This window comes from Tupaia chinensis, unplaced genomic scaffold, assembly GCF_000334495.1.
Source record: "Tupaia chinensis unplaced genomic scaffold, TupChi_1.0 Scaffold000211_1, whole genome shotgun sequence".
Lineage (NCBI taxonomy): Eukaryota > Metazoa > Chordata > Mammalia > Scandentia > Tupaiidae > Tupaia > Tupaia belangeri.
In genome coordinates this window covers 484340-498216 of record NW_006159686.1, presented here as the reverse complement: position 1 = coordinate 498216, position 13877 = coordinate 484340, and the positions used below count along the sequence as shown (strand labels likewise).

Here is a 13877-nt window from a genome sequence, read left to right as displayed (position 1 = left end):
GCACAAGGGGCCCCTCTCGCAAAACCCTCAAAAAAAAAAAAAAAAAAGTGTGCTTGCTTCGGCAGCACATGTACTAAAACTGGAACGACAGAGAAGATTAGCATGGCCCCTGCACAAGGACGACACGCAAATTCGTGAAGTATTCCAAATTTTTTCGTTAAAAAAAAAAAACTCCAAATTATTTTGGGAAAAGAGAATTTATGGGTAGAACACCTGTCCATTATTTGCACATGAAATAAAACCATTTAAAAGAAAATAGTGGAAAATAGCCAAATCCAAGTCCCTGCACAGACGGCCCTGCGGACAGCGTCTCAGGCCTGCATCATGAGCTCTTTGCACAGCTGAAGGCAGACAGCCTGCATCACCAGACAAGGTGTAGGCCCTGCGGGGGCTTCACAGACCACCTCTCCACGAAAGCAGAGCCCAAACAAGTCTGTCACCAGAGCTATGAGAAAGAAAAGGCCTTTCCAGAGCAATCCTCTGTCAGACTGTGGTTACATTACCCACGTGGATGGTGGGCCAAACAAAAGGGGGCCCCAGGCAGTGACACTCTGGGGAAGAGGGTGGAAACAACCGTCAAGATCCCTGACAGCCTGCAGCAGACTGGACGGACCCTGCTGCAGATGGAGTCACATTCCAGTCACAGTGTGGGGAGAAGCACCCACTGTGGCACACACAGGAGCACCCTCGGCTTCAGATAATGAGACTCCGAGACTGGGGCTGGCAGGTGGCATGGTGGTTAAAGGTGCTGGATTCCCACATGGCTGACTGAGGTTCGAGTCCTGGACCTGGTGGCTTGCTTTCTCACTTTCCTTCTCTTTCACTCTGTCCCTCTCCATGAAAATTAAAATAAATAAATAAATAACTAAAGTTAAATAAAATAATTCTAGAAAAAATACTACCAGGTGCTTCAGCCATTCTTAAAAAAAAAAAAAAAAAAAAAAAAACCCCTGGACAAAACATTAAATAGATAAATAAATAAATAAATGTTTTACGTGATCCTTATAAAGAAAAGAAATTGGGGGACCGGCAGATGACATCATGGTTACGTCACTGGACTCCCACAAAGTTAACTGCAGTTCAAGTCCCAGATCAGGCAACTTAAAATTCATGCTGGCTGCGTGTGCGTACATGCCCAAGATCCCGAGAGGAGAATGGAGAAGGGGTCGTGAAGTGGCCATTCCCCCTGGGGGGGATTTCTCTCTTTCTGTCTCTCTGGCGAGTAAACGCACTATATAGCAAGAATATCTAAAAAAAAAAAAAAAAACAAAAAACTCAAGCCTAGCATGGCAGTTAAGCACTGGACTCTCCCATGACTGACCACGATTTGAATCCCAGACCCGGTGGCTTAAAACTATGCTGGGCACATGTGCATGTGTGCCCAAAATCCCAAGAAGAGAATGAAGAAGGGACTGTGGTGTGGCCACACGTCCTGGGGGTGATTTCTCACTTTCTATTTCTCTCCAGCAAGCTCACAGGTCCTATGGTAAAAACCTAAAACCAAAAAAATATGAAACACAGGAAGAGAAAAACAACATAATTTAAAATAGATCTGAGAAAGAACGAAGAACTGGGCCAATAGGTGGGAAGGGGGCTAAGGGCGCTGGACTCCCACATGGCCGATGGCGAGTCGAGTCTTGGACCTGGCAGCTTGGTTTTTTGCTCTCCCTCTCTGGTCAAACTAAAATAAGTAAATAAAGTTAAATAAAATAAGTCTTAAAAAAAAAAAAAAAAAGAAGGACCAAGAGCTTTCAGCATGAAAACATTGTTCTAAAACACAAAAATAAAATCAGTCAGAGACCAGCTGGTGGCGTGAAAGTTAAAGTGGCTGGGTCCCTCATTGCCAACCACAGTTTAAGTCCCAGACCTAGCAGCTTAAAAGACACAGAGTGCATGTACATGCGCCCCAAAAACCCCACGAGGAGAGAAAGGGGTCGCACTGAGTACTCTCCTGAGTACCTGCTGTCTCACTTTCCCTCTGTCTCCAGTGAGCACTCACACTGTACAACAAAAATTTCTTAAAAAGATTTTTGCTACAGGGCACATGAGCTTGCTGGGAAGACACACACACAGAGACAGAGAGAGAGAGAGAGAGAGAGAACGTGAGAAATCACCCCCCCAAGGGGATGGCCATGCCACATCCATTCTCCTACATTCTCCTCTCGGGATCTTGGGCACACATGCACAAGAGCCCGGCCTGAGTTTAAACCACTGGGTCTGAGACTGGAACTGGTTGAGTCGTGGGAGTCCAATGATGTAACCATTATGCCACCTACTGGTCCCTCACCTTACAACAAAAAGAAAAACAGAGCAGCAGCCCTCTGCAGATGACCTCCTGCCTCCCGGACAGTACCTCATGGAAGTTGGTGACCTGCTCCATGGGCACCTTCTCCTCCTCCTCAATGGCGTGGCGCATTGTCTTCTCGACTCGTTGCAGCAAGAAGTCGAAGGCAGCAGGGTTCTGGAGCAGACAGCCAGGAGACAGCACAGGTCGCACTATGCTACTGCTGGTGGTGCAGCCGCACGCACACCCACACGCAGAGCCCAAGCCCGCCGGTACAGGCTGTGAGTGCCAGGGCGTGCCCAGCAGGGCCCACACCCTGCAGTGTGCTGTGGGCCAGGACGCACCAGCCAGAGACCTGCCCAATAAGCCCAAGGTGGGGGATGCTGGGTCAGATGAGCCAAGCCAGGCAGGAGTGGGGAGGAGACCCAGGAAGGCGGCGCACCATCCTAAACCGACAGGGGATGTCACTGCGGAAGACACCGGACTCCAGGGCCTCCACGTGGCCCCCCACATAGGTCTCGGCATCCAACACGTGGCCGTCGTCCGTCAGCTTGTTGAACTCCTGCTCCTGCTTGTTGGGGAAGATGATGTTGGCGTGGAACGCCTGCACCATCAGCAAGGCCTCACACAGTGTGCCAGAGCCCTTCCGCAGCACCTGTAGGAGAAACACGGCCTCGAACCAGACACCAACAGCTTCCAAGAACCTCCAGGACACCTAATCTTGCCTGGATATGGAGAGAGAAAGCCTGTGGATTAAAGGCCGTAAGCTCCGCCTCCTGGTTATCTCACACCGAGGCCCAGGCTCCAGCTGGACACCAGTGACATCACAACCAAATCTGAACTCTGCCTTCGGTATCAGCCTTCTAGGACCACACCTGGTGGGCACTGCACTCTCACGGTGCAGGGTCCAGAGTGTGGCACTGATGCGAGAACCAGAGCAGCAGGACAAGGATACTGACCTCGTCGGGCTCCATGGGGATGATGGTGCAGAGCGCGAAGATGAAGGGGTGGACATACTTCATGTACAGGTAGTATGTGGCGACTGCGTCGGACACAGAGTATGTGGCCAGGGTCTGCAGAGAGAGTCAGGTGGTCATCAAAACCAGAGGGTCTAGGGCCAGCAGGGGTACGGTGGTTAAGGTGCTGGATCCCACATGGTCAGTTGGGTCGTTCAGGTCCCAGACCCAGTGGTTTGAGAAACACATGTGCGTGAGTGCCCACGGTCCTGAGGGAGTGGAGAAGGGATTAGGCGCAGCTGACCCCTTTGGGGTGACTTCTCCCTTTCCAGAGCATGCACACGCCATACAGTGGAAACTAACGAGACAAGCCAGAAAGAGGGTTCACAGGTTTGTGTGAAGCATAAAGGTGAGGCTCAGTGAGAGCGGGCCTGGCCGGGGCTGTGGGCATGAGGGACAGGAATGACAAAGGACAGGTGTGACAAGGAGGCGGGCATGAGGAGGGGATGGGCATGACAAAGGACAGGTGCAATAAGGGGATAGGCGCGACGAGGACAGACTGACGAGGGGACAGTTATGAGGAGGAGACAGGCGTGACAAGGAAGCAGGTATGGCAGGGGGAGCCAGCCTGAGTTATGGCAGGTTGGCTGGCAGCCATAGGAGTGACGAGGGGACAGTCTGACGAGGGAGCAGGCACAGCAGAGTGGACCGAGTCTGAGTGAGGGCAGGTGTGGTGGGCAGTGGCCAGGCGAGCTGGCTGCTGGAACGTTTGCGGCCTCGTGAGAGAGCTGGGCTGTGGCTCACGTGCCTGGGGCTGCTCGGTGGCCATGCGGCACATGTCCTCGGGGTCCAGCTCCACAGGGTCATAGCCCAGCTTGGCCTTGGCAGCTGCTTTGAGGTTGTGGCTGCCCACGGGGAGGTAACTGTCCCTCTTCACCCACCTGGGGAGGAGAGGAGCGGCACAGGCTAGAGAACACCCTTGCCCACTGCCCGAGAACTCGGAGCCAGCCCGGCCATCACAACGCAGAAGGCAGTGTCTTGACCGGTCCCCAAGAAACCCACACCAAACCCCAACACTGTGCGGACTCTTGGGAAGATCTCCTTTGAATCCAGTAAACCACAGCTGTACCCACCAAGCACAGGGATCTCTGAGCCAGCCCTTCAAGCCCCTCGCCTCTCCTCACCTCCTGCCCCAGCACAGTACTTGGCCTCGCACCCAGAGAGTCAGGAAGACGCGTAGACCGGAGTGCTGCGCCCTCAGACGGCTGCTGGCACAGACACTCATGGCCTCTGTGCTGTCAGCTGCCCTCTCCCTTAAACCCTCCATGGCTACCCCCTCCCTCCAGTCTCTCCACATCAACCAGCCCTCCTCTTATTTCTTCTCAAGAATTCACCAACTACCATGGCTTTTTACCAAGACCTACACGCCAAACCTGCTAGTTCATGGTGCCCGTCCGAACTGAGCTTTGAGATCCACCTCACTGTAGGGGTTTCCAGAGCCCTCCACGTGCGTGGGGTTTCTGGGTCAGCAGGATTGTGGCCGTTACCTTCCACCTCAACCCCCGCCCCCATGCCCTGTCTGATGGCCCAAGACCCCTAGAAACACACCCTCGTCCCTGAGAACCAGCGCCCCTCGCCTCCCAGGCCCACGTCCCACATCAGCAAGGCTGAGTCCTGACTTAGACAGGCCACTCCCAGTGGACACCTAGGCTCCTGGCCTCCCCTCCAAGCCCAGTGACATAATGCCAGAACGGAGCAGAAACCTGGTCATAGGTCCAGGGTTCCACAGGAGCCCATGATGGTCTAAGGAAGTCCACCCCCCACCAAGCACAGGAAGCCCTGGAGACCCATTGTCCTCTCCAACCTTGGCATTTCCACACCCACCTCTGCCCTTCCAGCCACAGCACGCCTGAGTCCCCAAACACTGGGCCTCTGCATGTGTGAGCTGCCTTGCCTGCTCACCCTTTGATCTGGGACAGGCCCTGCCTATCTGGTGACTGGGCTCTCCTAAGACCAGCCTGGGCACCACCCCGTCAGCTTGTCAAGGACCTATCAGACTTTCTCTCTTGTCTCTCTTCCCCGCCCCGTAGCTGATGTTCTATGTGCTTTTTGAATAATAAAATAATTAGCAAGTGATTAAAGATGTGTATCCCCGGGCCCCACAAGAACCAGCCATTGCTACTCAGGTGACCCGGAGCTGCTTCTTGGAGGCTGCCCTCCCTCCACGAGGTATGTCAACAGCAACAATCTGCGTGAGGAGGCAGCTTTCAGAACTCACTCCGAAGACCACGGTGACAGGCAACAGGTGCACACGGGTGTCTACCTGAGACAGTCCATGTGGATGCACTGCGGCGCCTTGTACTCTCCCTGGCTGTCCTGCTGGAAGCCTATCTCCTGGTGCATGCTCAGGCCATGGACCGCTGCTCTGGCCTCCACAAATGGCCTGTGGACGAAAGGGGACAGACAAGCAACAGACACAGGTATGTCTCTAATTCTCCTACCCCATTCCTCTCTTAGGCACAGGGAAGACAGTTTTTCGGAAAGGCTCCACACATCCACTTTCTCCTGTCAGAGTGAGACACACACGTGACAGCAAACAGATCCTTCCACCCGCTCCCCATCACGTTTCTTAGGCAACCACGAGTGAGACTCACCAGTCAAAAAAGTCCCCGTTGTAGGTGACCATGATGGTGGGCTTAGTCTCCTGGACGTGCTCAAACCACCTCTGGATGAGGCGAACCTGAACTCAACAAGCCACAGCAGTCAGCCTGCTCTTCTCTTCTTCAAGCCATCTCCAAAGACAGCTCCGAAAGCTTGGAAAAACCGCCTCGTGCTGGCCCTTATGCCCATGCCCCACCGCAGCCTGCGCCATGGAAGAGGGTTGCACACCCAAAGCAAAGCTCACTGACTTGCAACTCTGACTCCACAAATGCCTGAGGCCTTACGAGGATCACATGCCTCTTTTTACCTCACTTCATCCGAAAATATAGGGTGCTCTTTCAAGTGATGACTTATTTCTTTTCCTTTTAAAGAACTGTTTATTTCATCTTATTTATGACTACAATTTTTAAATTTGACCAGAAAGAGTTAGAGAGAGACAAAGTGAGAAAGCAAGCTGAAAGGTCTGGGACTCCAACTGCAGTCAGCCATGTTGGAGTCCAGCGCCTTAACCACCACACCACCTGTTGCGTCCAAGGGACACTTTTTTACCTCATCAGGTTCATTGAAGACACAAAAGGGCCCTTCATACTCTGGTTTTGGGGTGAACTCGAAATCTTCAATATCTTCTGAGACAATCTCCCTGTTAGTGATGAGGTAACCCTGGCAAAGTTCATTAGCAGTCAGTGCAGGTCAGAGACAGCGACGCTGAGACATAGTCTCCCTACACTGCCTGGGACTGCATGGGGTCTCTGCCTTCGCGTAAGGCAAGGGCACCTTTAATTTCCTGGGAAGAGGCCTCCACAAGTGTCAGACTCCATCAAGAAGGAAGGAGCACACTGTTAACCACCTGCCCACCTCCCTGGACAGCACTCGCTCATGACTCGCCCACCCGGTACTAGCCATGGGTGGGTGCGGCTCTACTACAGACCAAAGTCCTCCTCCTCAGGGGCTCACTTCCCAAAAGTCCCCGCTCACCTGCCCATCGATCATGTAGGATATCATCATGATCTGGTCTGTCTGGGCGTCAGGGAACTTCAGGGGAAGTTTGGTCGTCTCAATATCAAATGCCAAAACCACAGGGTCCTGGGGAGACAAACCACAGCATGAAGTTAGCCAAACTAGGTCAAGCTTGGGGAGTCCCATGAGCCCTTCCCAACTATTGGCCTGCTTCACCCTCCAGCGGCTAGAAGCAAGGGATGAAGGCTCTTTAAGACCTATGACAGGTACCGTGGGACCAACTGACTGGCCTTGAGGCCTAGTAATGAATGGAGAGCCAGGTTCCACATGGCTAACCGTGATTTGAATCCCAGTCCTGGTGGCTCACAAACACACCAGACACACATACATGTGTGCACAGAAACCCAACAAGATGAAGAAACGATGAACGAAGGTGGGGAGGGCAGTGTGGCCACTGGAGGAGGGCGTTCTCTCTTTCTTTCTGTGTCCTATCTCCCCAGAGGGTACATGTGTACATGTGGTCTCTGGAGATTAAAAAAAGAAAACCTCTTTACTTCATTTGACCTTTAGAACAACACTAACAGGTCCTTATGGCATGTTAATAGCTGACGTGGTCATTTCGGAAATGAGAAAACTGAGTACAGAGATTTTCCCAAGCTCACAAAGCCATGCTGAAACAAGGCCTTCTAGTTAAAAACCCACTTCTCACTGTTACTTCACTGGCAGCTACTGAAACGGATGTCATAGCTCCCTTCAAACACTCATTCGAGCCCCGCAAACCACATGGTTTGCACAGGTACAAAGTGAAACCATGCTCGGAGGCCAGAAACTGATGAAGTGCCCTATCTCTATAATTCTTTTTTTTTTTTTTTTTTAAGAATTATTTCATTTAACTTTATTTTATTTATTTACTTTAATGTGACCAGAGAGGGGCAGAGTGAGAGAGAGAGAGAGAGGGGGAAAGTGAGAAAGCAAAACTCCAGGTCCAGGACTTGAACCATAGTCAGCCATGGGGGAGTCCTGCACCTTTAACCAGCATGCCAACTGCCGGCCCCCATTATTCTTTTAATGAAGTATGTAAGAAAAAAGTAGCAAACAAATCCCTGAATCCAATGCACCTTCCAGCACCCATTTTGAACTCCAGAAAACAAGATGAGGTTTCAGAATGGAGGCGATTCAGTGAGTACACTTACAGGCCGTTCAACGAGGTCATCCCGCCGGGTGATCTCCACTGGAAAAGCACTTCCTCGGAGCCTGACGTTGTACCAATGAGCCTACAAAATGGACAGGGTAACCTTCCAAGAGCCTGAAGTGCAGGGAAGTCCATTTCTCTGTGGAGTTATCTGTAAGCACCACCACCTCCCGACCCTCTACCCACTCACCACGTGGATCTTCAGATCAATGGAGAGGCGGATATGGTAAGGGACATCGTACTCGCGCATGTCCACGATGTTGTCCAGCTGGTCAGCTGTCTTCTTAGAGGCTTCCTCTTCATCGGGAACTATGCTGCCCCCTTGCAGGACACTAGCAAACAGAGCAGTGATTGGCTAGGCTCTCCTAGGAGCTAGCAAAGGTGAAGATGAGTGTCCACACTGAGTAAAAAGGCAGCAATCACGGGGGGACAGTCCTCCCTTAAGGAATGGCCTCAGACAATCATCCTTCCCTGACAGATCAGATGTGGGAAATTTCAGCATACACATTTGAGGTGCATTTTATATGGCGTAAGTAACATTCCAATTCAAAGAAAAAAGGGGCCAGCGAGTAGCATGGTGGTCAAGGCGCTGGACTCCCACATGGCAAATGTGGTTCAAGCCCCAGACCCAGTGACTTGAAAATCACACCAGGTGCGTGTGCGTGCCCAGGACTCCCAAGAGGGCAATGGAGGAGAACGGATTACAGCATGGTCATCACACCTGGAAGGTGATTTCTTTCTCTCTGTCTCTATCTCCAGCAAGTACATGTGCCCCATGGCAAAAACCTTTTAAAAAGGGGCCGGCAGGGACCAGCAGTTAACATAATGGCTATATCACTGAACTCCCATGTAGTTGACTGCGGTTCAAGTCCTGGACCCAGTGGCTTAAACTCACTATGTGCGCATGTGCGTGCGTACCCAAGATCTCAAGAGGAGAATGAAGGAGAAGGGATTGAGACGTGGCCATCCTACCCGGGGTGTGTGTGTGTGTGTGTGTGTGTGTGATTTCTCGCTTTCTGCCTCTGTCTCTCTGGCGAGTGCATGTGCCCTATAGCAAAAACCTCTCCGGAAAAAAAAAAAAAAAACCCCGCGGAAAAAAAAAAAAAAAAAAAAAAAAGTGGGACCAGCAGATGGTGTAATGGCTATGTCGCTGGACTCCCATGTGGCTGACCACGGGTCGAGTCCCGGACCTGGTGGCTAAAACTCACGCTGGGCATGTGTGCGTGTGTGTCCAAGATTCTGAGAGAATGGAGAAGGGATTGCAGCGTGGCCATCCCCTCCAGGGGTTGATCTCTCGCTTTCTGTCTCTCTGTCTCTGTCTCTCTGGCGAGCGCTTGTGCCCTACAGGAAAAACCTCTTCTAAGCAAATAAATAAATAAATAAATACTATTCTGAAAAGTAATTTGTGACATTGCTGGGGAAGGTGGGCTCCGCGGGAAGGCCTGGAGAAATGTTCGGGGTTCCAAATTGATCTTTTGTAGGAGGAAGAGATTAGCTCTTCTCAAGACATCCACGGTTACTCTGGAAGTTTTCTTAATCTCTTGTTTCCTATTATCCTGACGCTTTAACATTCGATGAAGTGTTTAGTGCTCTCTGCTTCAATTTCTCTGTATGATATACAAGGTTCTCTGGAGAAAACATGCTGTGTAAATATCAGCACTTCATAAAACTTCTAGAGGGACTGTGCTTGGGTAGTGGGATGAGGAATCTTTCTCTAAGATGTCTTTACTAACACAACAACTCCATTTTAGAGATATGAATCCAACCTCTAGGGAAGCAAAGAGAGCTGAAATATAAAACACAACCTGGGAAGCCTCTGTTCTTTTAGCACAAACAGAGCACATAAAAACTTCTACCAGCCAGCCTGAGGTATGGTAGTAAAGGCAGCTGGATCCCACATGGCCGACCGTGTGGGTTTAAGTCTCAGACCCAGCGACTTAAAAAACACACTGAGCATGCACGCGTGCCCAAGGTCCCAAAAGGAAGGACAGAAGGGACTGAGGCATGACCATTTCAAATGAGGGTGCTCTTCCTTTCTGTCTCTCTAGTGAACACACGTGCCCTCTGGTAAAAATTAAAACGGTAACAGAAATTTCTACCGAATTACTCAAAAGTGTTTCTACATCCAAGAGTCAATCACCAGGGTAACTATCTCTGAGTTTTCCCACCCTCTACCCCTCTAGCCACTCAGAACTGTGGTGCTTTGCTCAGAGAATGAAGTTTACCTGGACAGCATGGCTGTGTACGCATCACTGGCATGGGCCCGCTCTCGGTTCTTCTTCACAGCAGGGGAAATCTCTTTCCTCACTTTGACAAGATCGTCCACAGTGTGGAAAGACAGCTTGATGTAATTCCGCTTCAAACCCACTAAATGATTTGGCTACAGAGTGGACAGATCATGCCCGTGAGCTTGAGAGCCAGAGCGTCAGTGACAGCAACAAAGGGGAAGACTCAGAAGTCAACACACAAGTCAAAGAGCTGCTACCTCGAGCACCCTGTCCAGTTCTGCCTGGGACACTAACACCATGAGGTCTTTGAGATTATCCACTCCAGTCGTCAACTCTGCCCACTACCCAGAAAATGACCTGTCTCTCTCTACCTCTCCCCATCTGCCCATGACACACAGTGTGGACACTGGGCTCACTCACCCCTGGGGGGTCTCACTGGTACTCACCAAATCCAGATCCTCTTTGGGGACAGTCTCGACTTTGGCAATTTTACCCTGAAACTTCTTAGAGAGAAAAGATGAGACTTCACGTTCACAACCCTAAATTCGGATCAGAATGAGGATTCCATTAGTCCAGTCTGTCTCCTCCTCTGCCCACGTCCCAGCCCACTGAAACAGGATGAGACATGGGTTATTGGATGGACTTTGTAAAACAGTTACCTTTCTGGTGGCGATGTAGAAATATGGCCTGTAGGGTAGGGCCACCTGCAGAAATCACCGAACCATCCACAGGAGATGAGAAAGACAGGGAGAGGGAGGTGAAGACAGACTGTCTGCTGGTGTAATCCAGCAGTACACCCAATGCATCCCTGACCGTGACAGCTCGAGACGTCACAGTGGAAACCAGAATCTGCATGTATTTCAGGGGTGAAGACCTAACGACTGCTCACCTTCCGGAGTTTTCCTGAGCCACCTCCTCTCAGGGCATCTCACACGCTGACTGATGCACCTCCCAGGGCCCGCGAGGGGTTATGAGCAGCTGTGTGCAAGAAGCCTCCCACGCCCTGAGAGCCACAGAGCTAACGGGTGCCCAGCATTCTGGATCCAGCTGCTCCTGGTCACAGATGGGTTTAGCTTCTTGGGACCGAGGGCTCACCTTGAACCTGCTCCCGTCATCTTGAATAAAGTAGTAGTCCACTGCGCTCACCAAGCGTTTGTCTTCATCCAAGACCTCGGTCTACAGGAGGTCACCACACAGGCAGGAAGTTACCCTCCCCACGGGGTAGCCGCCTTTCTCCTTCTATCCTCTGGGAAACTGAGCACTTCAGAAGCAAAACCCTCTCATCTAGCTCTTTGCCCCAACCCGGTGTAAACTACCTGTCTCACTCACAAGAACTGCGCCGTAACCTCCACCAAATGGAGAGTTCTCTGCATTTCGCCTTCGCAGGCCTTGAAAGCTCTCTATTCTGGTGGCTAACAGGGACACGCCTCCTCTTAGTCTTTCTACAGTGGTCTCTTCGTAGCCCTCAATGGTACTGAGCAGAGTTACAAACCAGTCTCCCTGAGTCACCATCGTAGGACAAGGACAAGGCTCTGACGAGGAGGAGGCAGGGAAGGGCTGAGGGAAAGCACGGGTGCTCACGGGATGCATGTTGATGAGCCAGCCTGTCTTCTCACCAGGCTCCTTCAGCCTCTCGAAACCGAACCGGGCATCCATCTTATCTGTCCACTGACTCCGCTCCAGGCGCTTGAGCGCGGAGACTGAGGAAGACGGTCCATCATCCCTGAGTGAAGGAGGTCAGCCCAGTCATGGGCACGGATGACACCACCCACTCCCACAAAAGTTAACCCACCTACCTAGTACAAGTGCTATGCACATTCCTGAAAAACCTCAAACTTAGCACAAAGGCTCATTAAAATGATGGGACTGATGAGAACAGGACTGGTGCAGTCCCTTCAACCCTGTCCAACTCTGCAGCAAGAACACTAACGAAAACTGCAATCCTGATGTTGCTGCTCCCAGCATGCTAGAAATGCACAAGACTCAGTTCTGCACTTCTGGGCCTTAATTCTAGAGAAACAACTCATATTCATACAAAATCCTGTGTGTGTGTGTTCATGGCACCTTCGTTCACTATAGCCCAAGCGGGAGCATCCCAGCTAGCCCTCAGCAGGCACATGCAGCAGTCAGGCCGTGGTGCACTCCGTCAGGGTGCACTGCGCTGCAATAAAGGGGGCAGACTGGAGCACGCGAAAACGGGGACGAACTGCATGGTTACGCTGAGTGAAGGAAGCCATCTCCCCCACAGACTGCACTTCGGATCCCATTTACACAGCATTTAAAATGCTACCATGGAGGAGAGCAGGCCACGGGTCACCAGTGACAGGAGCAGTAGAGGCAGCTGTGGCTTCAAAAGGGTAGCTCGGGGAGCCAGCAGGTGGCGTGGTGGCTAATGAATGCACTGGGCTCCACATAGCTATCAGCGGTTTGAGTCCTGGATCTGGGGACCTGGGAATCACAGAGGACAGGAGAGTGCGCCTGCCCAAAGTCCCTAGAAGACTGGAGAAGGGACCATGACACGGCCATACCGAGGGGTGATTTCTCACGTCCCCTGTCCGTCTCTGGTCAACACATGCACCATACAGCAAAAACCTCAAAACAAAAAGTGGTACGAGACCCTGGAAACAGGCTGTTGTGCACCTTGGTTTTGGTAGCAGAGACACATGTGTACATGTGACAAAAACTGCACAGAAAGTAGATGTTCATATATGTGTGTGCTCATAAAAATGGTGTAATCTGAGACTGCAGACATTACCGAGTGAGAGACTGGGTGGAGGGATGCGTTGTTGTATTTTTTTTGACCAGAGAGAGAGAGAGAAAGGGAAAGTGAGAAAGCAAGATGCCAGGTCCGGGACTTGAACCACTGTTGGCGATGTGGGAAGTCTAGCGCCTTTAACCACCAGTCACTTGCCGTCCACTCTCTGTATTACTTCTGACAATTGCAGGGAAACTGAAAATTATCTTAAAATGAAAAGGTGATTTATTTTTCCACAGGGCATATGCGCTTGCTGGAGACAAGAGAGAGGGAAAGCAAGCAATCACCGGGTGGAGTGTCCCTTCTTCCCATGGGGTTCTGTGCACGTGGCCACTCGCACCTGGTGTGACTTTCAAGCTGTGGCCTGGGCCTCCACCTGCGAACCTCCACGCCACTTGCTGGCCCAAAGATTATTATTATTTTGAAAGAGGTTTTTGGTTTTTTTGAGAGCTTTTCGCTATAGGGTGCATGCGCTCGCCAGACAGACAGAGACAGAAAGCAAGAAATCACCCCCCAGGGGGATGGCCAGGCCGCAATCCCTTCTCCATTCTCCTCTCGGGATGCATACGCGCCCGGCATGAGTTTAAGCCACCGGGTCCGGGACTCGAACCGCGGTCACCTACATGGGAGCCCAGCGACATAGCCCTTAAGACGCCTGCTGGTCCCGATCCCTGAACTTTTAAACGCAAAAAACCCAGAGTCTCCGGAGATGCTGGGTTGGAGCTGCTGGAGACCCACTGGGGCGGGAGCGCAGGCGCGGCGGCGCCCCTGTGCCGAGAGGCGGGCCAGGCCAGGCCCGGGCGGCAGGCACGCGGCGCCCCCGGGAAGGGCGTTCCACCCGCGG

The 13877-nt window shown here is 51.7% G+C and overlaps 1 protein-coding gene and 1 non-coding gene across 2 annotated transcripts in view; one reads left to right on the top strand and one right to left on the bottom strand.

Annotated features, from left to right (window-relative positions):
• POLE (DNA polymerase epsilon, catalytic subunit) overlaps window positions 1-13877 on the bottom strand; it is a 66328-nt gene that overhangs the window by 51114 nt on the left and 1337 nt on the right. The window contains exons 2-16 of the mRNA XM_006147335.3: window positions 11860-12001; window positions 11374-11454; window positions 10938-10982; window positions 10725-10817; window positions 10276-10430; window positions 8241-8382; window positions 8052-8132; window positions 6877-6984; window positions 6451-6561; window positions 5895-5980; window positions 5564-5683; window positions 4049-4181; window positions 3244-3357; window positions 2727-2939; window positions 2354-2461 (exon numbers count right to left, since the gene is read on the bottom strand). Of these exons, the coding sequence (XP_006147397.3) occupies window positions 2354-2461; window positions 2727-2939; window positions 3244-3357; window positions 4049-4181; window positions 5564-5683; window positions 5895-5980; window positions 6451-6561; window positions 6877-6984; window positions 8052-8132; window positions 8241-8382; window positions 10276-10430; window positions 10725-10817; window positions 10938-10982; window positions 11374-11454; window positions 11860-11934 (1665 nt within the window). The 5' untranslated portion in view covers window positions 11935-12001. The remainder of the gene's footprint in view (window positions 1-2353; window positions 2462-2726; window positions 2940-3243; window positions 3358-4048; window positions 4182-5563; window positions 5684-5894; window positions 5981-6450; window positions 6562-6876; window positions 6985-8051; window positions 8133-8240; window positions 8383-10275; window positions 10431-10724; window positions 10818-10937; window positions 10983-11373; window positions 11455-11859; window positions 12002-13877) is intronic.
• LOC114007623 (U6 spliceosomal RNA) lies at window positions 50-154 on the top strand. The gene has a single exon (XR_003549219.1). It is a non-coding gene; the product is annotated as a U6 spliceosomal RNA (small nuclear RNA).